Below are 25,073 nucleotides of genomic sequence, written 5' to 3'. Positions count from 1 at the left end.
AACTGGTAAGGGTGGAGCATATAGAAAAAGACAAACGAATCATCACAGTTCTGAAGAAATAAGATGAAATAAAAACAATCCAAAATTCAACCAATTTTATCCCATTTATGCTAAAAATATATTAAGTTAAATTAAACAAATAAACTGGGCAGAGTATAAATACTGGCAATTGCTCCTATAAAATATAAAATATTGAAATAAATCGGAAATCATATAAAATAATGTAATGACTAATCAATTTAGTCAAAAACAATGTTTCTGCAAGCGCAAACAACTAAATTTAGTCATTCCAGGCCGCAACAATTAGGAAAAAGTCATGTTAAGACTGTTTCCCTCATCGCTGGGTGTATTTGTGGAATTTGCGCTTAAGTCTATTTAAAAGCTTAAATGCGTGCGTGTTATGTGTTCTGTGAGGTAGCATGAACCACGCCCGTGGGGTGGAGGCGCGCGCACACGGACCGTCCTCCAACCGGAATGTCGCTCTCCGTCCTAAATCCGTGCCAACCGCGAGCCGCACAGATACAGTGACGTCAGCTCCGAGACACTGAACCAAACACACCGAGCCCACTGGCTCCGCTGCTGCGAGACGGGAAGCATCGGTCAGGATCGGCCATATTAAGCGGCACATCTTTGAATTTCTTCTGCGATCTCACAGAATCGTTCTCGCTTCGAAACAAACTCCCTGCGTGCGATTACTGCAAGCATGTCCGCCAATTCGAGCGAGGGGCCGGGTTTGGATGGGAAATGGTTCGAGGAGGAGGAGGAGGAGAAGAACGGGATGTTTGGAAGCGCAGGGCCCCGTTTCGACGAGATGCGGGACGATCTGCACGCGCCCAAGCAACAATTCCATCCCTTTGAAGGAAGCGGTGTTGCCATGGAAACTGCATCTACAGGTAAATTTGGGCTTTTTATAATCACGCATTGTGTGTGTGTGTGTTTAGCGGCGACATCCGTGCCGGCGATAAAAGAAAAGAAGAAGCAAAAGCTGATGATGATGGTAAATTGGAGATGAAGAGAGACAGACCAGGCCATGGGTGTGACAACGCCTGGATGTCTCTGCATACACAGACGCACAGTGTGCTCCAGGCAACTGTGGTAGTTCAAACAACATGATCAAACAAACGACACACACAATAAAACAGACAAAACATTCTTCTGTTGCTCTCTAATGGTTTTAGAGTTAAGCGATCATGAACTCTTAGGATCATGATGTGTGTTCATAAAGCCACAATAATGTAATCATCATTTCTTTGTCTTTGTGCTCAGCCTGTCTCACTGCCCTCTTTCTCCTCGGCCTGTCTCACTGTTCCTGGCTCAATAATTGGGCATTGTCCACCCCTCTAATAAACCTCTTCATGTAGCACAGCGAGGCTATTAACACTTCTCTTTATAACAGCTCATACAGTATTGACAAAGTCAGACCTAACCCAATCTTTTGAGAAAATGTAACTCTTTTACACAATGGCAAACGTTTTTTGTAAGGAAAAGGTCCACCCCAAACCGAACTTGTCAGTGGGGGGTAAGCAAGCATAGGAATAAAAAAAAAAAACAGAATAATTACAAATTGCCATGAGAGTTTGTTGTCAGCCCTCCTGATTCTACCTGCTGTAGTATACTAAGCTTTTAAAAAAGACATTAGAATTCACACTAATGTTAGTATTTTAATTAAAAGTGCACTTAGTATTTTTTTGTTTAAAGTTTTAAGAAGAAATAAATGAGTAGCACTTGAAAATGATATCCAGTGAAATGACGGCTTCAGTAACATCAGGTGCCTAATCTATTTTACATGGTGCACCATCTCAGGGGGAGGGGGGCGGCACCATGTTGAGATCACATGACCAGCCAAATAGTGCTCATGTTGTCTTGGTAAACCCCTGTTATTGGACACATTTGCATACTGAATAAATTAATTATGGCTGACTGTGTGAACAGCAAATTTCTTTACAGGCATTGGTAACAAAAGTATTGTTGCTTACATGTCAAGCGCGACCATATTGGCCAGTGCTAATGCATAACCAGAAAGACTGAGTTTGCAATAAACTTTTTTTAAAGATTAGTATATTAGAAACTATATGAGAGTTTTCTTGTGTATAGTGTGATTAGTAAAACAAAGAGGCGTTGAAGAAAAGTATCCCAGACTCATATTAGTTCAGGATGTCAGCATTTATGGAAGCATGTTGGGTAAAGTTTGTGTTATTGCTATAAATTATGTTGCTTCAACATTTGAAGCAATAGCTGTTTTGATGCTATGAACAACATCTGATCAAGAAATCAATATCCTGCATCATAAAGCTAGAGTGTTTCTCTTATTTTCTGTGAACTCTTTCTTTCTGAGTATGTCTGAGCTGCTGAACTAAATCCTCACTGTGACCGTAACAAAAAAATAACAGTGAGTTCATTAGATGAGATGGTCTGTTGTTAGCCTGATTCCTAAACCTCAGACAATAATGTGGATTTAGTACCGGACAATAATAAAACATAAGAACTACCTTATCAAGAAGGAAGTGTACATGAGGTACATGAGGCAGACATACAAGCACTCATAGTGGTACTTTAATTGTACCACATGCTGCAGTGTTTAATGTGCTTTTAGTGTTTCTATGGATCGATGTGACAGATAGAGTAGCGATGTATCTATAGAAACCCTTTCAGAGTGGAGATAGATGACTACAGCCTATCACACACATATCGCATGTAAAATACATAAGGTGAAATACAGTCACATGCTTTCATACGGAAAGCCATCGCAGCTCGCTTTCATGGCTTTTTCCTGTTGCTAATTGTCAGTTTGTGCTTCTGCAGGTGCTCCTTGGTCCAATAAGAGTCTGATTGAGTCACCATTATGGCTCAGAGTGCTATTATTAGCTATTGGGGAACTGCATGCACACATACGCCCATGCACAGTCTCTCGCACATGGTCAAATATTCATGAGCCGGGGCCTGAAATCCCTCAGCTCCCCCGTGCACTGGTTAGCTGTAACACAAAAACACAAAGTCTTTCCTCCTCTCATGGACACAAGCCCAAATATGTATATTCTCTTAAATTTATTCAAATGCACTCACACAAAGAGTCTTTCTCTCTGTCTTTCACATTCTGGTTATGGTAAGGTTCTTGTTTCTTCCCTTCCTTCCCCCCCTCTCTCTCTTCCTGTCTTTCATATAATGTCGGTTTGGGCTGTAGTTGGCTCAGTCTTTAGCATTCTCTCTTTTTAAATAAACAGAGGGAGGTCTATTTATAGGCTGAGTAAGAATGAGCCATCCCACAGTCTTTTTACAGTAGCCAAGCCAGTGATCTCACGGCTCTTTAAAAGACAGGCTGGAAATCTGTCCACGTGGTGAGCAGCTCAACACAACAGAAATCCTGTAACTCTGATCGTACCATCAGTAACATCACTCACACATGTCAATATGTCCACCATAATCCACTTCTGACTGTCTCTCTCTTCCTAGTTGTCTCTCTCTCTCTGTCTGCCTGTCTAATATGCTGAAGGGAAAGGCCTAGACGAGGAGGAATGCTGGTGTGTACTGTCTGTCTGTATTCACAAAGTCACTCGGGCATGAGAGAGAGAGGCTGAGCGAGATCAACAAGCAGTGCTGGGTGTATGTAAAAAGACCGTTCCTTCTGTCACTTTCAGCCAAAGGCGGTCAGCATGCAAGGACCACTCGAATAGAGCGCAGCAACTAGGGGCCTCTGTAGAGAAATTGATTGTATAAACCTTTCCAGACAGACCTACTTAGAATTTTGAGGTTGTAAAATGGTGGAAGACAAGTCAGCATGACATCAGCTTAATTCTAAAATAATGTTTTTTTTTCCCCCATCAAAACTCTTTATTGTTTATTTAGTCTACAGAACACAAAAGAAGTGTAAACAACATTGGACCCCAATTACTTTCTTTGTATGGACAACAACATTTTTTCATTTCATTTCATTTTTCACAATATCTCTTCAATTCCACAGTAGAAAGAAAGTCGTGCAGGTTTGGCATGAGGGTCAGTAAATTTCATTTTTGAGCTTACTATAACCTTAATTTCTGTCTAAGAAATACACTACCCATAATCCTCCAACAATCAGAAAAGTCAATGTTACCATGGAAATGTGAGTCTTGCCAAATGGCTCAGCAGTGTCCGCCTACTCCCAGCAAGCATTGCAAATGACATGATGGAGTCACTGGCTGAATTCAGAGTAGCATTCTACTCTTACTATATAAAGATATGGTAAATGGTAAATATAGGATGCTACACTGAATTCAGCCACACCCATGAAACAAATTTTTATCTTTGTCAAAGAACTTTTTCACTTGTGGCCATTTTGGTTTGTATCTTAGAATTCTGTTTTGAAGAAAATATCTATGGGAGAAATGAATGTGAAAAATTCCAGAAGCAGGGTTGCTGAAAAACGGGCTGTCACTGTTTGGGGTTGGCAAGACATACACATTTTTCTGATATTCACACATTTAGTACTCAAACAAGAATGGAGAAGGCAACTCTTTAATGCACTTTTCAGTGTAAAAAAAATCTATCAAAGTTGGTGGAGGAAGCACAAATAAATGTTGATAATAAATGTAAATACTGAAAAGGATTTTTTATGAGACTGTTTGGTCTGACTGGTTTTCCCAATATTTGTATGTGCATTATATTTTTGTATTTTAGTATGGGGAAGTTAGCAACATATTAATGGCAATGCAAATTATTTTTATATTTTTAGTTTTCGTTTTAGTTTATGTTTTGATAATTCTATGTGTGTTTGCTTTTTGTTTTTAAATATTTCTATTTAGCTTTAACTTACTTTTAATTCACTTCGTCACAAGGCAGCATTTCTAATGGTCATGTAAATCATTTATGGTTTTCATCTAATATTTTTTTATTTATTTCAGCTTTATTTCAATCTCCAAAGACGATTTTATTCTAGTCAACAATAACAACACAATAACAACACTGCTTTGCTGCCTTAGAAGACAGCTGTCTGTATAAGCTGTAGACAGCAAGATGCCATGATAGGTTTTGGAATCACATCATTCATTTCCTCAAAATGCAGTTGGGCATTGATCCATTACGATGTTATTTCTTACTGTAAATTTTAGCACACGCTGATGTGCATGTGTTATTGGAGATGTAGCAGTGACAGGGTTCCTTGTCCAACTTTCATTAATCCTCTTAAGACTCAACTGATTTCACAGAGATGGAACAGATGTTTCCAACTGTGTCTCAGAGGGCTGTGTAGTGATCACAGTACTTTCATGTTGACTCTCTGCATAGATTCTTGTTCAGCTCTATTACTTTGTGTCTTTCTCTGTGTAGAACTGTGTCTTTGTCTATTGTCTATTTCTTCACCTGACATTATCGAGTGCAGATGCCCAAATATACTCTAAAATTACTCTAAAACTAAAGTGTAATCTTCTAACCTATTTTATGTATTATTGCCATTATTGCCTTGGTCATCACAACAGAACAGATTATGAGGAAAACCATAATTTTTGGAAGGGTAGGTTTAGAAGTAGTGTTAGTGTGTGTGTGTGTGTGTGTGTGTGTGTGTGTGTGTGTGTGTGTGTGTGTGTGTGTGTGTGTGTGTGTGTGTGTGTGTGTGTGTGTGTGTGTGTGTGTGTGTGTGCCTGCGTTCCTACTTAACCATATTTTGGGGACAAACTGGAAGTGAGCAAAACTTGACAAAACCACCAAAAACCTCCCTTTGAGGACGTCCTTATTTATAAAACTGTCTGTTTTGCAATATGTAAACATACAGCAGGATAAACGGGAGAGGAATTGAGTTCAGTATCAGAAGAAGGGAGACAGATGGCATCAAGTACAGCATTTTACATTACATTATGCCATGTGATACTGTATATAGAGGCATTACCGTGGTAAAGACTGCACATAACTCATCTAAAAAGTTCAGCTACAGCATACAACAGCTACACAAAACCTTATGGCCATGGCATTACTTCATCACACCTTTTGATACAGTAACTCACTGGAAAAATACTTTTACAAACATGGATTTTATGTGAGTTATGCAAGTTAGTTAATGTAAGTGTATTTTCTAACATCACAATTATTGCCTGTATTACTGTAATTATTTCAGCAACAAAGGTCATTTGAAACGTATCTTGTATTGTTTGCTCTTCAATGAACTTATTGTTAAAAGTACTAGATTGAAAGAAGATCAGACTGTTGTGTTTTGGTTATTAAATCAGATGTTCTCAATATATATTACAATAATCTTATGTTTTGTAATAAAAAATGACTATGTTGATTGAAAACATGTATAATTGTAATGAAAGCATGAGATCAGTTTTTAAAAGAATGATTAGCGATGTCACAAGTGTGATCAGTTTGGATTTTTGTACTAAGAGTTTTGAAAATATACACCTTACTTGTGAAAATAGAACCAAAGCAAATTAAAAAAAATGTAAACCAGACATGGGGGTAGACTTTAAGCACAGAGCCACTTCCTGATTTCTAGGGCCAGTCACAATGACCTCAGTTTTATCACCATTTAAAAAAATATATATAAACCCATATATAAAAAAGAAGAAGAAGAATAACTTGTTTTCTATTTACATTTTTTTTCCACACATTGATTTTCATTACTTCTCTCTCTCTCTCTCTCTCTCTCTCTCTCTCTCTCTCTCACTCTCCAGGTGACTCATTATCTGACATGTTTATGAAGTCATCATCAGGAGAGGGTGATCTATACACCTCTCTCCTTTCCTCAAAATCCACCTCCAATCCTTTCAATGATGGTGCCTCTCTCTTCTCCACTGAGGGCAACCGCTCTCCACCTGCTCCCACTGGGACCGACTCCGGCATTGGCATGACCCCAGGTGACCCCTCAGACCATCAGTCAACCTTGCAGGGCTCACACAAGACTGACCATTATAGCTACATGGACATGGGGGATGACCTCTGTGATTTTGGTAGTGTGGGCAATACCAAGAACAAGCAGCAGCCTCCCATGTCTGGCTATGGAGATGACGAAGACGATGAAGAAGATGAAGATGACATTCAGGATTTAAAGCCTAAGATTCATGAAAAGGAATCCAGCCATGACCCTTTCGATCTGGGTCGCTATTTGGAAAAGAGTCCTCTTGGATCTGAAAATACAGAGGTGAAGAGTCAGGGATCAGCCGGTGGGCAGCACATATTTCCATACGTGGAGGATCCTTCAGATGAAGAGATGGCAGATTACCGATCTTACCATAGGATGGAAACGCCACAGAGTGCCAGTCCTGTAAAGATCATGGTTACAACAGAGTCCCAGCCAGTGAAAGTGTCTCCACAAGAGGGCATGTCCGAGAAAGAGAGCATGCTCGGTTTCGGTCAGCAGAGTCTTCCCACAGTAACACTGTCAGAACCAGAGGACGATAGTGCAGCCTCCTCAGCTAACCACTCCCCTAACCACTCCCCTACAGGTAGATCCCTCCCACTTGTGAGGCACTTGCTGCACCGTTCAGAACTGAATTCAGAATGCCTTCTATTTTCAAGTAGATAGATAGAAAATACTGATCCATAGTCTTGATCTTATTGTCTTGCCCCTAATACCTAATCATTTAAATCATTTAAAATTGTGCTATTTATTTCAGTACATAATTAAGAATTATATATTATAATCTTTCTCTCATATTTTAGGCTTTTTAAAATTCTGACATTTCCGTTACTTTCCTCTTTTCCAGGTCGAGAGTCTCCATCTGATGTGCTGTTCCAGCCAGCAGGAATGAAGTCTGTGAGCTCCACTCAAGATTCCAGTGGCATCAGCTCTCATCCCATTCTTCCTGAACCTGAGGATATCAAGAGTTCAGCCAAACCCTCGTCCCCATGGGCTCAAGACCTTCAAGGCAGTGGAGATGAGTCTGGAGATTCAGAAATTGAGCAAGTGACCGAAGAATCTGATTCGCCTATATATGACCTGACATCTAAGACCCCGCCCGCAAAAGGCGGATTCAGCCAAGCAAGCAACCCGTTTGAGCAGACCAGCTACTCATCTGCCACTGATAAGGCTAGTAACCCATTTGACAAGCCACAAACCAACAAGGTCAGTGCTAGTAACCCATTTGAGCTGTCTGGGGGTATCAAGGGGGGCCTTGGTCAATCCAGCAACCCTCCACTCTACAGTCTGTTAAGAGAGGAAAGGGAGGCGGAGCTTGACAGTGACCTGCTAATCGAATCAGCTTCTGAGGAGAGTCCCAAGAGGGAGCAGGAATATTCCACCCCAAAACCTCCTGAAATATCTTCTCCCCTGACCACAGGCGTCACGTCTTCTAAGCCCATTACGACTTCCTGCACCACACCCTCTCCCTTCATTGACCCCCCAGCTAGCACCTTGAAAGTAACAGAGAAAGAAAAAGAGAAGGAAAAAGAGAAAGCAGCACCTGTTGAGAAGCCCAAGCCACAACCAGAGGACAACTGGTCCACCAAACCCAGGCCTGTAGTAATGGGAACATCTACAGCGACTCCAGAGCAGCATTCCAGTCAGGAGAAGGAGAATAAAAGCAAAAGCAGTATTGTGAGTTCCACTACAGAGAAAGAGGCTGATGTGTCCTTGTTCCTCCAAAGCATCAACAGACAGAAAGGTAAGAGGCATTGCTGTTGTTATTCCTACAAGCAACATTATTTTTTAACCAAAACTGAAACTTATTAAAAAGCATTTTTGGTAACTGAAATATAGTGGAAATAAAAGAAAACATAAATATTAGATGAAAAACTTTAACTTTAGCTAATTAAAAAAAAAAAAAAAAAAAATATTATATATATGTATATGTATATATATATATATATATATATATATATATATATATATATATATATATATATATATATATATATATAAATGACACTTAAAACTTAAACTAAAAATTAAAATGAAAAGTGAAAATATACAAATAAAAAAAAATTAAAAATATTAATGGTATGTAAATACTAATAAACAGTTTTAGAGTGTTTGCATTATAAGAGAAACTTGCTCATTAATGTGAGTCAAACTGCCTTTGGGGAGTAAATTAAATGGAAGAACTATAACAAATTGTAAAAACTATTTACCCGTAGAAGCATATCTAGGATGTCTAAGGTTTTTCTTTTTTTTTCTTTTTTGGGAACATATATGTGAGTTTTTCCTCATATTAAGCAACCAAAATGAAAATTCAAGGGAAATATCACTTTGGGTCTACTTTGCATTTAGTGACAGGTAAAATTACTGTCATAGAAACATTTTTTTTTTAAATAACACTGTGATGAAATTAATAGATAATACTGTTTTATATAAATAATTATTGCAGTAACTTTTTTCAATTAGACGGTACACAGAATTAATTTGAAATCCTAACATAGATTTGTAAGCATGGCTGTTTTTAGTGCAACAGCCAGAGAGTTCAGGACTAGAGCAATGGTTCTCAACCAGGGCTCAGCAAACTTCCAATTAAACTTAATTAAAATGCTGGAAACACACACACACACACAAATTCAGACGTAAACTGACATCATATTTATTTTCCCCCTTAATAACTATTATTTCTATTGAAAAACATACAGAATCTTGAATCTTATGGAATCACAAAATAAATCATGTTTAGTTAACTTAATATATTAACATTCCCAGTGGCAACAAGCAAAATGCAAGAGGAAATATCTCTACTAGCCATAGGGGACTTTGGAATATTGTGTTGGACAAAGTGGGGGCCTTGGAGTCAAAAAGGTTAAGAGCCACTGTTCTAGATTATTACAGGTTTGGAACCCAGCTAACATTAGTGCTGTGACGCAGAGAACATCCTCTGCCTGACAGCTGTGATGAGAGGTGGTGAGTGGCATGAACTGATGAAGTGATGGTGTGGGAGTACCAGCTCATCTCCTGTTTATCACCAAATGGCATCTCAAAACATATTCAAAATAAACGTTATTTTAAAGGGATACTCCACCCCAAAATGAACATTTTGTCATTAATCACTTACCTCCATGTCGTTCCAAACCCGTAAAAGCTTCGTTCATCTTCGGAACAAAATTTAAGATATTTTGGATAAAAACCGGGAGGCCTGTGACTGTCCCATAGACTGCCAAGTAAGTTGGACTGTCAAGATCCAGAAAAGTATGAAAGACATTGTCAGAATAGTCCATCTGCCATCAGTGGTTCAACCGTAATGTTATGAAGCGGCGAGAATACTTTTTGTAAGTGAAGAAAACAAAAATAACGACTTTATTCAACAATTCCTTTGTCAACAGTCTCCTCTGTGTCTCTCCATATCACCGTATGCTGTGTATGCTCTTCAGTCGTGCATATCAGCCGTGCTGGTTTTCATCCAAAATATCTTAAATTGCGTTCCGAAGACGAACGAAGCTTTTACAGGTTTGGAAAGACATGGGGTTAAGTGATTAATGACAAAATTTTCATTTTGGGGTGGAGTATCCCTTTAAATAGATGCTATGATCATACCAGCTTTAAAGCAACACAAGTTAACTTAATAATCAGTAGTTTACTTGATGTAGATTTAATTACTGTAGAATTTTTTTCATTTTGCAAAATTGTCATGCCAGACAAAAGGCAAAAGTCATATATTTCACACGAGTGTTGAATGCGAGTTTGCAGTCTGTTTTGAATGTGAAGCAATAAAAAACATGAACCACAAAATAATGACAAGAAATGTATTTCTGTTGGGTTGTGTACTAGTTCAGATTCACAAAGCTTTTTAGTGCTCTTAGCTTTTTAGTGAATCAAACACATACAGTATGGCACAGATAGTGTAAAGCCTGACCCCCAAAATGAATGACACTTATATTTCAGCACAACAAGTTATAGTCTGAATCAATCAGAAACGCTGTATGATTTACAGCAAAAGAGAACATTTCTGTAATATGTTATCAAAACAAACCTTATTTTTTATTGTGTTGAACCCAAAATATTAATTTAAATCATGAGTATCCTGGATATCCTTTGTAATCCACCTCACTGATCTCATTCTTTATCATCTGTTCTTTGAACGCGTAGTCATGACACTTCATAATTCTGCAATGCTCAGAGGATGCAGTGCTGAGGAGATTATTGTCACAGCTGTTGTTTTCCATAAAAGTTTAATTAGAAAAGCCTGCTTATGTTGCAAGGACTAATTTGATTCAGTGGTGGCGAGTCTGAGAGACAATGACTGTGTCCGAAAGCATAGCCTTTATGTAAGGCATTAAAGAACATCCCATTTTTGTGCAACATCCTGTCTACTAAGATGCCTTCATCTGTTAATATTTTGAAAGCAGCATAGATTCATGATTTAATGCATATGATTTGGAGTAAATGAATTCATAAATGTTAAAATTTCCAGGAATAAATGCACATTTTAGTCATTAAATGCTTTTTTATGACTAAAGCTCACTTGAATTTATTTTATATCATTAAACATGACATCATGGTCCCTTGGAAGCTGCTATGAAATCAGTTTCATTGTGAAGTACCTTCATGCTGCTTGTGAAGTCATTGACTCAACCAAGCACACAGCCACAGACAGATCCACTTTATTCTGGGGTCGATTGAGGCTGAATTAAGGGGATCATCTCCCTCTAGTGGTGGGTTTAAACAACTGCACTTTACATAACTTCACAATAACACAGAAACAGCAAAAAAAGCTCAAGTCATGGTGTACACTGACCCAAAAGATATTGAAGATCTTTCAAATTATGCAGGTCATTATTTGTTAAACCCTTTATGATTTAAGTTAAGGCTGCACATTAAAACAACATTTAAATCGAAAAGTAGCTACTGGTGTTGCTCATGATAAATCTTCAGTAGACCCATTAATAAAACTAGAATTCTTTATTTGCATATTCATAACGGGAGTGAGATGATATTCTGTTGTGTTCATGACTCCAGAACCGGAACACATAGCTCTAAACATGCTCATCTCTGAAGACAGTCCACCTTTCAGTGTTTACGTGAACCTGACAGCGGTGGGAGAAATGAACATTTGAACATAGCTATTAACTGTTTTGGATGAAGTGGTTCTCACTAGAGAAGCAGACTCTCTTGTTGCGAACAGTATTTTTATATAATTCTGTTGTAAAATGGGGCAGTGCAGATATGATGCTTCAATCACCTTGAAAGGATTTTATTATTATTTTTTGAAGTAACAGCAGTTGATTATATATTAATTAATTAGCTATTTTGCTCCCTTTATTCATTAGTTTCTAATATTACAAAATTGCAGGCAGCTACAGATAAACTGACATATAGGCTGCATGTAAGTCTAATGTTGTGAATTGCATTTTAACAGACATACAGTAGGCTATATTCCATTCATTGTCTGGTGATTGAAACTGAAGGTTCTAGAATGTAAGAAAAAGAGGTCAACGCCTTTCAGTAGCGCTACCGTAGATCACCTGCAGAGGGCGATAGAGACCGCCGGTTTATGTACACAGCTTTTGGTTTTTATCAAAGAAATTCATTATAACATTCCCAACAGATCACAGTAGTGATAAAGTATATCCTCATGCGAACAGTTTGGGTGTTTCTAATGTTGTGAGTTTAAAACATTAAAACAACAACGTTCTACATCACACTGAGACAATCTGGATCAGCACAGATCAGCCTGTTACCATAGTAACACGGGAGCGAGGGCGCTTAAGCTGTTACCGTGGAGAGCCCTTAGAGAGAAGATGCTGAGGGGAACAGAGGATGATGATGAAAATGAATAAGCCAAGACTGAAACCATCGAATACCAGTCCTACTCACACGTACCGACGCATGAAAGCACGCACGCATTTGAGTCGGCTCTTGTTGTTGAAATACCTTAGAACAGACAGTGTGTTTATTTATTTAGAAACATTATGTTGCAAAATCATCTTCATCATTATGATTATTTAACAACATAAAAAAGCAATACTACATTAATTTACAAACTGTGAAGCGTCCAAACATTAATGTTTATTTAAATATTAAAATATTGAGCTGTTCCTATATATATATATATATATATAGAGAGAGAGAGAGAGAGAGAGTATTATTATATTATTATAATTAAATTAAAAATAAATAATATTTATTTTTATTTATTTTCATTGCTTTATTCTTTTGTTTTTTGTTTTTCTGCAATGAGAATGTTAATATTTGACTATAATTTTCTCCATAATTTTAAATAAATATTTGTTGCTCAGTGTGTAAGGATATATTTTTACATATGTTAGCCTGCTATTTTGTCAAAGTCTGAATGCAATAAAATAAAAAAGCAAGAAATAAAAAAATATATATATAAAAATAAAAAACAGCAGACTCCGCCCACTTTGAGCCGACAACAATGCCAAGAAGGTCACGTGACCTTGCTTATGTTTCTGGATTAGCTTTGTTAGCTAGGGTGGGGACTCTTTGATCTGAACCCCCCCATCACGCCCTGGGCGTTGCATGTGGTACGATCCGCTGTCTGCGGTGGAGGCTGCAGTGTTTACGGTTTCATCCAGCAGAACAGCGCCTCCCTCTCTCTCTCTCTCTCTTTCGTTCCGTCTCTGTCCGTTTCCTCTCTTAGTAGCAGTAGCTCGTCTCTCCTCTGCTCTCTTCTCTCTTTTCTGGCCATTCATGCCGTTCGGACGCGTGAGGTAGTGGGTCTCGGGAAGACATAAGATCTGCGAAAGGGAAAAGAGAAAGACGACAGCAACGAGAGAACCGTCAGAGGAGGGGAAGACATGGATAAAGGGAAGAAAGAGTGCAACTGGAGCGGCTGGAGAGGGCAGGGTACAGATTTCATGTTTCTCTCTATAAAAACCGTATTTTATGGTATTCATTTCACAGCACCGTATTGTTCGTGTGTGTTTTATGATGTGTATTTAAGCGTGTATTAGGTTTTACGTGAAGCCTTCGTTCGTGGGACAAAGAGAAGAGGGGAGAGGCAGCTGTTTTGGGATGAGGGGTGGCAGGTGGTCCGTCTGCTTCATAGTAATGCTGATATGGTAACCCCGCTGTGTCGTTAGATTAGGCTTCGGTTGCCATGGAACAGAATTCAGACTGTTTTTATCTTCAATCGCGGTTACAGCAGCGCTGGATGAGGCTGTCGCCATGGCAACCAGGTCACACCCTTCCTGATTACATCATTCTCTCCAACAGGCATCCATGATACCTGGAGAAGGAAAGAGGGAGGGCATGGAAGACTAAATTGTGAGCTAGGCTTTTTTTAAAAGAGAAACAGAAAATGGTTCTCTAGACTATTCTAGCACAATGGCAGGTGCATTTTTAAATGTCCACCCAGGTCAGTGGTGTTGGGAGGGGATGCAGACACTCCATTTATAGGGATTGCATTGTGTGCAGTCAGTATTTGTGTATGGTTGTGTTTGCTGAAACTACTGTCTGTAACTACATGAAAAAAAATGACAACTTTATGACTGGCCTGACAGTATTCTCAGTATAAGGCGTTCTTAATGGTTTCTAGGACGCTGCTAGAGTATTCTGGGTAGTTGTTTTGGCATAAAAAAGGAGTCCACATGAGGGTTTCTATTATATTCTGTTGCCTATATCTGTGTTCCATTCCTAGCATAATGCATAATTTAACAACACAAACATACATTTTTACTCAGTTTGTCTCTATGCTATTTGTATGGCATCACTATGAAATGATTTCGTGTTTGTTGATTCATAACAAACCCTCTAGAGTCTAGACCCCTCTTACTGCATTCTCATACGCACAGTGACATGCATAAAGTAGCCTAACACATAAATAAATAAAACATTCAGTGCTGTATTTCTAAACCACTCACATGCCTGAAGACAGTGTTTTATTTGAACTTATCCATATACATTTGTCTGTATTAGGAAATTAAGTAATTAAATAAAATGATTGTTCTAATGTGCTAATTATTGGATAAAGCAACAGGGTTTCTAAAGTCAGGACAGAATATTCTTCCTGATTACACATTACAAAAGCGAGTACAGTATGTGTAAAAATTTATATTAACATATATTACCTCCAGGTTTGAATTATATTTGTATCGTTTGGTGGGGCTGGATTCCATTTCCTGTTTAGCTCTGGAATTTGCAGGCTTATGTGTGTGTTGTATGGGGTCTTGATTAGGAGCACAATGTATGAGCACCAGGAATGATGATCGCAGTAGCTCTGGTGTCTGGGTCACCTATTTTTGAGATTTTTGTGTCAGCAGCCCAGATCATTAACCAATAAGCTACCATCAACCCTAATTAAAGCTTCAACTGGCACACAATGTGACAAAAACAACATAGTTCATGTGGATTCAGTGAACACTAAGGCACTGATAACTTGTTTTAAAAAGATTCGACCAAAAACAGAAAATTCTGTCATCTTTTACTCACCTTTATGTTGCTCTAAACCTGCATGACATTCTTACTTCTTTAGAGCATAAAAGAAGGTTTTTCAATACTGTGGAAGTCAATGGTAACCCAAATGTTGGTTTCCAGCATTCTGCATAATATCTTATTTTGTGTTTTGCAGAATAAAGAAAGACATACAGATGAAGACATGAGTAAATGATGACAGAATTTTCATTTTTAACTGTGGTGGAAAGGTAAACAAGGACAGACACTGAGTGGAAATGTACATGGAAAGTCAAAAATAAAGTGGGCTTGGGAATTGTGAGGTTCGGAAGTGCAGAGAAGTTTTTAAAGCAGTCACACATGCTCCCTTCCTGGTCCAAGATGAGTTTCATAGTGTAGAGTTTCATTTGTGAACTAGCTTAGCATATTGTTATCTGATTAAGACAATCTTTTTATGATACATTACAGGAAGATATATCCAGTTGTTCAGCCATTTGAATGAACATTCAGGTTTCAGTCCCAACAGAGTGCTCCCTTTCTCAGCTGCCTTGGTTCCAGAAGCATGTTTCCCGTTCATTTTTCCCTTAGGGATTTTTAAAAAGTCTTTGATTAAAAGTTAAAAGCCATAAATCAAACCAAATAGCTACAAGGTGAATCACAATATTACAAACTTTAATTTGAAGGAAAAAAACTATTTTAAAATAAAAAGACAAAGGTACAAGACTATGTACTGTGTAACAGATTTAATGAACTTCAGTTCCATGGAGCATTGCAAATATAATTAACATAAAAAAAATTGCGATTTTAATTGAAATAAATATGAAATATATGGAGAAATATTGGTTTAAAGATGTTTATTGCGTATATAGAAACAACATATTTTAAGACAGTTGCAAAATATGCATAGGCTATATATAAATATTTAGGCCTAGTTTGAGAGCATAGTGAGATCAGCTATAATTTGCAACTTGGATTTTATGATTTGATTTTTTTTTTGCAGAACCATGGGTGATGTAGTTTTTCACCTGGATTTTTTCTGTTTAACACATTTATTTAAAAAAATAAGAAATAATGCAAGCTATAGTGGCTTCAACAAAAGCATATGCCATTGATTAACAACCTTGTAGCTCACAATAGGTCTGTTTTATAAGCTTTATAAGTTATCGATACACATTGATTCTGATATGAAGAAAATAAATGTGATTTTTACTTCCAGAATTCAACTGCACTCCATACAGGACTTTGACCTTGTCAGTGACCTCTCACTCAGGAAGTGAATGGTTGGATATAATGTTAGACTGGTTGTCAAGCTGGACGTGCATCTCTGATGCTATAATTACACTCCGACATTTAAACACCAGCACACACGCACACAATTACCCCCCACCATCACCTTTTTATTTTAAGCTGGCCCCCTAAGCAATGTGTGTAAGGGAAACTGGAACACTGTATCTATAGCAACCACTGCTGCCCCCTTTCTTTCTCTTCTCACACACACTTGCCACATAGGACATATGAAACAAGGTGGATTAGATTAATTAGGTTCTGTGAAAGGGTCACACATAATTTTCATTTTTGATTGTGTATGTGTTTTAGTCTGAGCTATTTGTTCCCTGTATGCTGTATTAATATGTGTGTGTGTGTCCATTATTAGCCAATGGTAGTATGAGCCGGTCCCCCTCCCTCTTATTTTCTGCCTTTCTCTCTCTCTCCTTTTGTGTGCGCTCCCACTCACTGTCTCTCTCTCTTTTTCTTGCTGTCTGCAGTCATGGGTGGTTCAGGTCAGTAGCTCTCTCTGTCTTCTGTTAGCTTTGGTGTTTTAGCATCAAAAATCAGGGATCTCAAAGACTGTTTTTTATAATGATAGAATGAATTACAGATGTCACTGGTTTTGTTGAAAAACTGAATTAAGTGGTGTTTTATTATTCGTATGTGATTTTACAGCCCATGTTAGGTCACCTAACCACTGGATATCCTTAAACACTAGTATTATACTAGTCTTCATTAGTTAAGTAATATTTAAAGATTTGTAAGGAGAAAGAGTGCCAACGTTGCTGCTTTTAGTCTTTAATTCTATTTAGAGAGTCAGTTAGCAGAAGGAAAGTAGAAAGTCAGAGCAGGAAAATATCATCAGAGCTAATAGTTTAATAATTATGTTAAAGGTTTTTGTATTTTTTGTTTTACATTATTATTGATAAGAGACAATGAGAAGTTATTAATAATAATTGACAGTGTATTCAACTCTCAGTGAAACGATCAGTCGAATCTGAAGTCTGCACTTCATCTTGGACTCGAGCAAAATCTCGATATAAAAATGGCAGATATTTTTGCCCTCCTCTAAGCTCTGCCAGGCTAAATTTAGCCCAGTGGGGCTGATTGGAGAATCACACAAGGGACTACCGATGTACACACTAGAGTGTGACAGACCAGCTTCTGTGAGTGTGTAACAGTTTCTTCTGAAGCCGCAACAAATACAGGTGTTAAAAAAGGAAACACACATAAGTTACAGGGAGCTCTCGCTTGCCGCAGAGACTGAAGAGATGATTCAGAGATCTCAAACTGCTGGTTCTCATGGCAACAAGTTCTACTTGTGTTGTCTTTGTGATATTTGGGCAAAGAAGAAAGATCTGGTTTTCTTAGATACCTGCTTGAAACCTGTCCACCATATCAAGCATTACACCTGCTCAGTAATGAATATCCGAGCGCTTTGAACTTTGATAATAAGAAGAAATGTTTCTTGAGCAGCAAATTCACTATTAGAATAATTTCTGAAGGATCATGTGACACTGAAGACTGGAGTAATGACTGCTGAAATCATCATCATAGGATTAAATTACATTTTAAATATATTAAAATAGGAAACATTTTAAACTGTAATACTATTTTAGAATATTGTTTTTAAATAAATGCAGCTTTTATGGGCATAAGAGGATTCTTTCAAAAACATTTAAAATTCTTAAAGATCCAAAACAGTTAAACAGCAGTGTATTTGTACTATAGCATGGCTAGAACTCTGTATTGACCAATCAGCATTCAGGACTATAACAATTTCTGCATTGCTACTTCCCTGCTAAATATTGTAAGAAAAAGAAGCACATTAAATGAGTAGTACAAGACATTATTTCTTCAGATTCAGTCAGAATCACATCAATAGCAAATACAAGCTCCAGAATGTTTTGCATTTCTGTGGAAGGATTGGCTCTTGGTTGTTGAGTGTGCTTGGTTTTAATCAGTTTAATGCATATACTGCATGTTCACAAAACACTTTCCCAATGAAGCTGTACTTTGTTAATGACTTGTTCCTAGAGAACGGTGGGACTAATTTGTAGGTTTGAATGCTAGTTGTACAGTTTTGTATCTGGATGATTGTGAGATGTATGTCGGGTCGGTAACCAAAAGGTTTGAACTCTACGAGGGATGATCCTTGAGAAATACACTTAACATTAGTTTGCTCCAAGGTCGATTACCACTGTAACTTAAGATGGTACACGTGTGTAGAGACGCTGTAGAAATAAATTAATCTCCAGTATATAGAGTGATGATAATTTCACTAGGTTTTGCCATTTTACATGAATATACTCTACCACATGCCAAACTAAACCTGCAGTTTAAAAGTTGTAACCTTCATGCACCTCTCCATTTCACTGCTTTAATTCTGAATGTACATTAGTATGGTGAAGCCTCATAGCTCAATAGCTCACTGTGTGTGTGTGGTCATTATATTACAGCACTTCTGATAACATGACTATTTGTACTGTCTTACCCAATAGCAATAATTAACCCAGTACAGTGTGTGTGCACACAGATGGTTAGGGTTAGATAAGTTAACAACAGGTGCTGTGAGAGGTAGACAGGTGTGAACTGATAGCCTCAAGGTTGCACATTTTCTCTTCATGCAAAATGCATGATGAATACAAACTTGAAAAGAAAATTGATTTCCAGACCTGTAAAAGTTACAATTATGGAAATGAAGACAACGAATGGAAATTTCTGATAGAGTTTGGGTTCCATTGTCGCCTTCTGGCTTGCTTGGTTGGGTTCTGAGAGACTCTTAACTTTAAGTAATATATCTGTATGACCACACTGACTGACAAAGCCTGAACTGAATTAAGCTGGATGATGGCATTATTGTTTTCTGTAGAGCTGCTTAATAGCTGAATCACATTTTGCAACATTGACACGAATTGAACATAAATGAAATCAAAACTGAACTGATTTTAGATGTATAACAACATTGCCGCCTATTGTAGAACTGCCCATAGCTGATCGATTAACTTCACACTGTTACTGATCTGAACTAACTTAAGCTTAATAATAATGACACTATTGTCTTTGCTTTATGGCAGAATCTGAACTGTCTCCTAAGCAGAGTTTTCATAATTGCTAATCTTTTTGAAGCTGCTTTGACACAATCTGTATTGTATAAAGCACTATAGAAATGAAGGTGTCTAAAATGAGCGACCATGTGCCCGAGGTTAGTAATTTGCAGAAAACATGCCCATACATCTCCATTTAAGGGCTTTCCGCACAACCTTTCCTTTACAGCCTTTCGTCTCCAAAGACACACTCTTGCCAAAGAGCATTTGATTCTCTAGCAATTCCACTTGTGCCATCCTTAAAACAAGTCCAAACACAGTTATCACCATTTATACAGACCCAGATTAGCCAGCTATACATATCTAAGTTTTTATGCAAAGGAACCTTGCAGCTCAAGCAATGACGCACATTTTCTCACTCTTTTACTATGATGAAATATATTAAGATGAAATATTTATGTTTAAAACTCTGTCTTATGTTTATAAAGCCACCCAAAGTTTGTTTTTGCACGTGTTTCTTAATTTATTCGTAATTTAGAAACATTTTTGTACCAAAGTTCAAAGGCATATTTCACGTACAGTTAGTGAATAAGACCCACTGTGTTCATTTCTTTTAGATGAGTTAATGGCCAGTGCTGCTACTACATAGTAAGTGTAACAAATACTAAACAGCTGCTAATATGAGATGGCTATGTAAACTGTTTTACAGAGCAGAATTACTGAGCTAAAATAGAACAAGTGTAGAGAAACTTCCAACATGTGATTGTGTAGATTTGATGCTGTAATTTCTCATTGTAAGATTTGTGTACTTAAGGACTGACATGGTTCTTGTTCTGATCACTTTTCTACTTGTTTTTGTCCCTCTGTTCAGTGGTCGATCTGTTACATTGGCGGGATTTAAAGCAGTCTGGACTGGTTTTCGGCAGCGTGTTGCTGCTGCTGTTCTCTTTAACCCAGTTCAGCGTGGTGAGTGTTATAGCATATCTCGCTCTGGCTGTCCTCTCCGCCACCATCAGTTTCCGAATCTACAAATCAGTCCTACAAGCAGTGCAAAAAACCGACGAGGGCCACCCCTTCAAGTTAGTCCAACACTCAGTTTGTGTCTTTCGCTTCGGTACGTATTCAAAAATGAATCTGTTCTCATGGCTTCTCTCTTTTTCAGGGCTTATCTGGAGGTGGAGATCGCTCTCTCTGCAGATCAGATCATTAAGTATGTGGATAAGATTCAGCTGTACATCAACTCCACCATGAAGGAGCTTCGCAGGCTGTTCTTGGTTCAGGATCTGGTTGACTCCATAAAGGTGAAAACACGCTAGCTGATGAACATTTCATTCCCTAATTTTCTATGATACTATTGCAGTTTCAATTTGAAAGCCTAGAGATAACCTTTAGTATTAAAGGTGCACTCATTCATTTTGTTCCACTTGTTGATACAACAGTGGTCTTGGACTTCTTACTGAAACATATTGGCGTGAACTGTTGCACAAAAGATTTCAGTTACAGATGTCATGGTAGAAATAACTGTTTGCAGGCATATTCGTCACATATTTTGGAACCAAAAGTGGCCAATAATTTTCGAGCTTGCATTCAGCTTATCATGTGATATCAAACCATGAGTGGCGCCCACCCAATATAGAATAAAACGGCAGTAATTTGACTGCTGTCTTCATCTCATGTAGGTTTACATAGTTTTTAAGATATTTAAGTGCTGTTAATTTTGTTGGACAGTGGGAAAAGTTACTGAGTGCCCCTGTGAAGGATTTAAAAGCTGTGAAGATAATTTGACATATGTGTGTGTGTTTAGTTTGCAGTGTTGATGTGGTTGTTGACCTATGTTGGAGCTCTGTTTAATGGCCTGACCTTGTTGATTCTGGGTAAGAAAACAACATAAACATGCACTACCATTCAGAAGTTTAGGGTCAGTAAGATTTTAAAATGTTTCGTAAAAAAGTCCCTTAGCATCACAAAGGCTGCATTTATTTGATCAAATATACAGAAAAAAAGTAATATTGGGAAATATTATTACAATTAGTAAACACTGTACACTTTTTTCCTGCTCTAAACCAGTGGGTGCATAGAGCAAGTTAATGTCTTGGAATTTTTAATGAAAAGTTTGATAAACTTTCTCCTATATCAGTGCTGATTCTTAGTGAAGAAATAATTTTCTAAGAAATGTTCAGCAGTTTCTGTTGTGTTGTGTGTTTGCTGTCTGATTTGCTTCCATATCTTAGGTACACACTCAAAATTCCATGTCACAAACACACACACTGCTGTAGGTCAGGCTGTGATAACCTCAAACAACTGTAATCATATGACACCACACAGCATTCTGGGAGAGCAGCTCAGTTGTCCTGACTGTATCTCTCCTTCATCCTTCTCTCTTTAGCGGTGGTTTCCATGTTTAGTGTGCCAGTGGTTTACGAGAAGTACCAGGTAATGTTTTCCCAGTCCCCACAATTATCTTTTTTTAACGTCCATGTTTTGCCACATTATCAGAACCTAGGATGTTGATTCCTATACCAGTGAAATTCCATGATACTCAATACCAATTTAGAGCAATAACTAATATGCTATTAAACATACACCTTCATTTAAAAAAAAAAAAAGTTGCATTAAATGAAAACTTTTATTTTGAAATTACTTCTGAATTAAGTAAACAATTCAATTAATAATTCAAGTACAGTTAGTTAAAAAAAGAAAAAGAAACAAACAAAAATATTGAATTATGGATGCTTGTCTGCACCACAGGAATTAATACATATATATATATCTCACAGTTATTTTTTTTCTCAAAATTCAGAATTGATATAAACTTATATAGATATAAACTCAGAGTTCAGAGAAAATGGTCAGAATTGTGAGAAAGACACTCGAATGTTTGACCTTTTCTCAGAATTCTGAGTAAATATCTTGCAATTCTTTTTGTTTCTGCCACAGAATAAAAAGTTTAAAATTTGCTGTTACCTTTTTTTTTTACATCCCATGTCAGAAACAAGCTTCTATAGTGAATGGCTTTCTTTTGGCATTGTTTTTGTTTAAGTATCGATTCTTTTGGTATCAGTATTGTGTATGGTGAATCCTCACACTCGTTTTCTCCCTTTCAGACACAGATTGATCAGTACTTAGGACTGGTGCGCACCCAGGTTAACTCGATAATGGGAAAGTGAGTTCTATATAAATATTATTACAATTTCAGATGTATTTATTTATATATTTTTTATATAATCAACCTGCTTAATTTTCTGTTTGATTTTCAGGATTAGAGAAAAGGTTCCTGGGGCCAAAAAGAAGGAATAAACTCTTTGCTTCTGTACAAGTAAACACTATAGCCAGTAAAACTACAACTTTGCCAGCACTGAAGGACCCCAACTACACAGGAGGCCAATGTCACCTCAGAAACTAAAAAAAAAAAAGCATAAACAGAAAAAGATCATGTTAGTATAATGGCACCAATTAAACCCCCCACTGTTGCCAGTCACAGGTGAATTCCTGCATAACTAACACCTATTCACATAAATAACACCTTGTGGGCAGTCGTAGAGCTATAGATATACCAGAGGGACACACAGCGATTCTCTCTTCCATTGCTTCTGATTTAAGTGCATGAAGTCCAGTCTTGAGTAAATATTTGCTATCTCTGCAGTGCTCTTCCTCTCTCTGCTTTATTTTGCAGTGCATATTTCCTGCTATAAAATGTAACATGAAAATGAAAATCATGCCCGTCATATAATCTCCTGCTGCCATCTCGAATAATCGCTTCAATTCACCGTCACTGGTAGAGTGGTTCTGTGTACAGACATACTTATTAATATCGAGTTGAATTGTGGATTGTTTTTTTGTTCGTGTTCTTTTCTGTGTATTCGAGCACAATGATAATTTGAAGATGTTATTACTAAATGTGTAACTGTAATTTTTGCAGAACTGTAGGGATACATGTAGGTGTTTAAAGACAAGCTTTGTGGTCCTTCTCTAGGGCACCTGATTGTCAGACTGCAGAGCTCCAGCTGTACTAAACTTTGTACAACGTTCAGTGTTCAGTTATTTTAAAGTCTTTAACTATTTGCACTCTGTATTTAATTAACGAATGAGAAAAATAAATGTTCCTTGATGTAGGAGGGTTGGTGTCTTGTCATTCATAGCAAAATGAACTAAGAGAAGGTCATTGTGGGACAGACAAATGGCATTATGAAAAATTATTCCGCAAAGCATTGAAGACACATAAGGCTGTGATTTATTTTGCAAGTTATGGAGGTTTGAGTTTGTTGTGCAAAATGCGAATCCTCCTAAATGATGTCCTGTTGCTATTCAATAAAGTATCAGAGCTTAATGTGAAATGAATATAACATTAGCAAACAGATAAGTAGTAACAGATGTTCCAAATTCTGACATACATTGGAGTTAAACAGATTATCAAAAAAGAAAGCAAATGTAGGGCAGGACTTTGTTCTGTTCATTGGTTGTTAATTGGATGGAGGCAGATCTGAATGTGAGCTTGCAGACAGTTGTAACAAAGGAACTGGTTAAACGGAAAGCCTTTAGTTTCAATGGAATTATGGTATTTTGATTAAAAATTTAAGTCAAAATGTTTTATAAAAATAAAATACATGCATGGATGCATCATTCACAAACAGATCAATAACATGAATTTATAAGTGTGATAGGGTGAATTTCCATTTCATGAGATTTGAACTAAAAGTGGGTAAAAGATTATAAGCATGTAACTTTTTTAAAAAATATTTTTGTTTTTTTGTATACAAATCTTTTTTGGTCTGTTCCTCACAAAAAGCTATCATACAGCTTCAGACAGCTTGGAACATAGTGCACAAATGTTATGGAAAACTAATGCTATTTCATGCATTCTGAGTTATTTACACTGTTAAAGAGTTGGATTCTCATGCTAAACATGGCCAAAGTTTTAAAAAACGATTTGGACGTATGATGGAGTATTTCTGTGCCAGATACACTCTGGATTTGCACATCATTTGATATTGAAAGACAGAGCGGTCCCAGAGATAAAAGATCCAGGTCATGAGCTGGATTCGCAGACGGTGAGTAAAACTGCATCAAATTTCTGTGTTTTGTTGGCAATCGGCGCACAAGTGCTCAAGACTCTTTAGCTCCACCCACGGCACAGCTACAGGAGCTCAGCTGTTTTTGGAAAGAATGTAAGGTTGTATCCTTCTTTTATAAATCTGATCAAACTAAAGACTCTACAGACATATGAAGGATGCAATACTACTATATAGGTACTCAAAATTAACATGAGATTGGCGAAAATGTTATGCCCCCTTTAAAACATTTTCTCATATCTATGGAAACTTGATTCCACCAAGGCTGAGATATAAACTCACAATTATAAAAAAAAAAAAGAATTGTGAGATAAAAGTAGTTGGGAGAAAAGGAGGAAAGTTGCAATTACCTTTGTTTTACTCTGTTTCAGAAATAAGTTTCTATACTTTTCCTAGTTTAATGAACTATAAATAATTTTAAACTTGATGCATACATATTTTAGTACATTATTT

The 25,073-nt window shown here is 37.3% G+C and overlaps 1 protein-coding gene across 4 annotated transcripts; it reads left to right on the top strand.

Moving 5' to 3' along the window:
- The first annotated feature begins 455 nt into the window (after window positions 1-455).
- On the top strand, window positions 456-23,666 carry LOC109058887 (reticulon-1-A-like). 4 transcript variants are annotated; one of them, XM_042769148.1, is made up of 10 exons: window positions 456-893; window positions 6,639-7,409; window positions 7,671-8,567; window positions 17,002-17,016; window positions 20,423-20,630; window positions 20,714-20,852; window positions 21,356-21,425; window positions 21,938-21,984; window positions 22,656-22,714; window positions 22,809-23,666. In XM_042769148.1, exons 1-10 carry the CDS (start codon window positions 704-706, stop codon window positions 22,846-22,848), a joined length of 2,436 nt encoding a protein of 811 aa, XP_042625082.1. In that variant the 5' UTR covers window positions 456-703; the 3' UTR covers window positions 22,849-23,666. The 4 variants fall into 4 exon arrangements, with proteins under 4 accessions (XP_042625082.1, XP_042625083.1, XP_042625084.1 ...); XM_042769149.1 differs by lacking the exon at window positions 17,002-17,016 and having other exon boundaries at window positions 457-893; XM_042769150.1 differs by lacking the exons at window positions 456-893; window positions 6,639-7,409; window positions 7,671-8,567 and adding an exon at window positions 13,339-13,690.
- Window positions 23,667-25,073: the final 1,407 nt, after the last annotated feature.

Source organism: Cyprinus carpio, chromosome A13, assembly GCF_018340385.1.
Source record: "Cyprinus carpio isolate SPL01 chromosome A13, ASM1834038v1, whole genome shotgun sequence".
NCBI lineage: Eukaryota > Metazoa > Chordata > Actinopteri > Cypriniformes > Cyprinidae > Cyprinus > Cyprinus carpio.
Note: the sequence above shows the minus strand (reverse complement) of the source record. Positions and strands in the feature narration are given on the sequence as shown.

Coding starts and splice junctions, on each gene's coding strand:
- LOC109058887 (XM_042769148.1), top strand. CDS start 704: ATGTCCGCCAATTCGAGCGAGGGGCCGGGTTTGGATGGGAAATGGTTC. Junction 21,426..21,937: donor CCTGACCTTGTTGATTCTGG/GTAAGAAAACAA, acceptor TTCTCTCTTTAG/CGGTGGTTTCCATGTTTAGT. Junction 21,985..22,655: donor TGGTTTACGAGAAGTACCAG/GTAATGTTTTCC, acceptor TCTCCCTTTCAG/ACACAGATTGATCAGTACTT.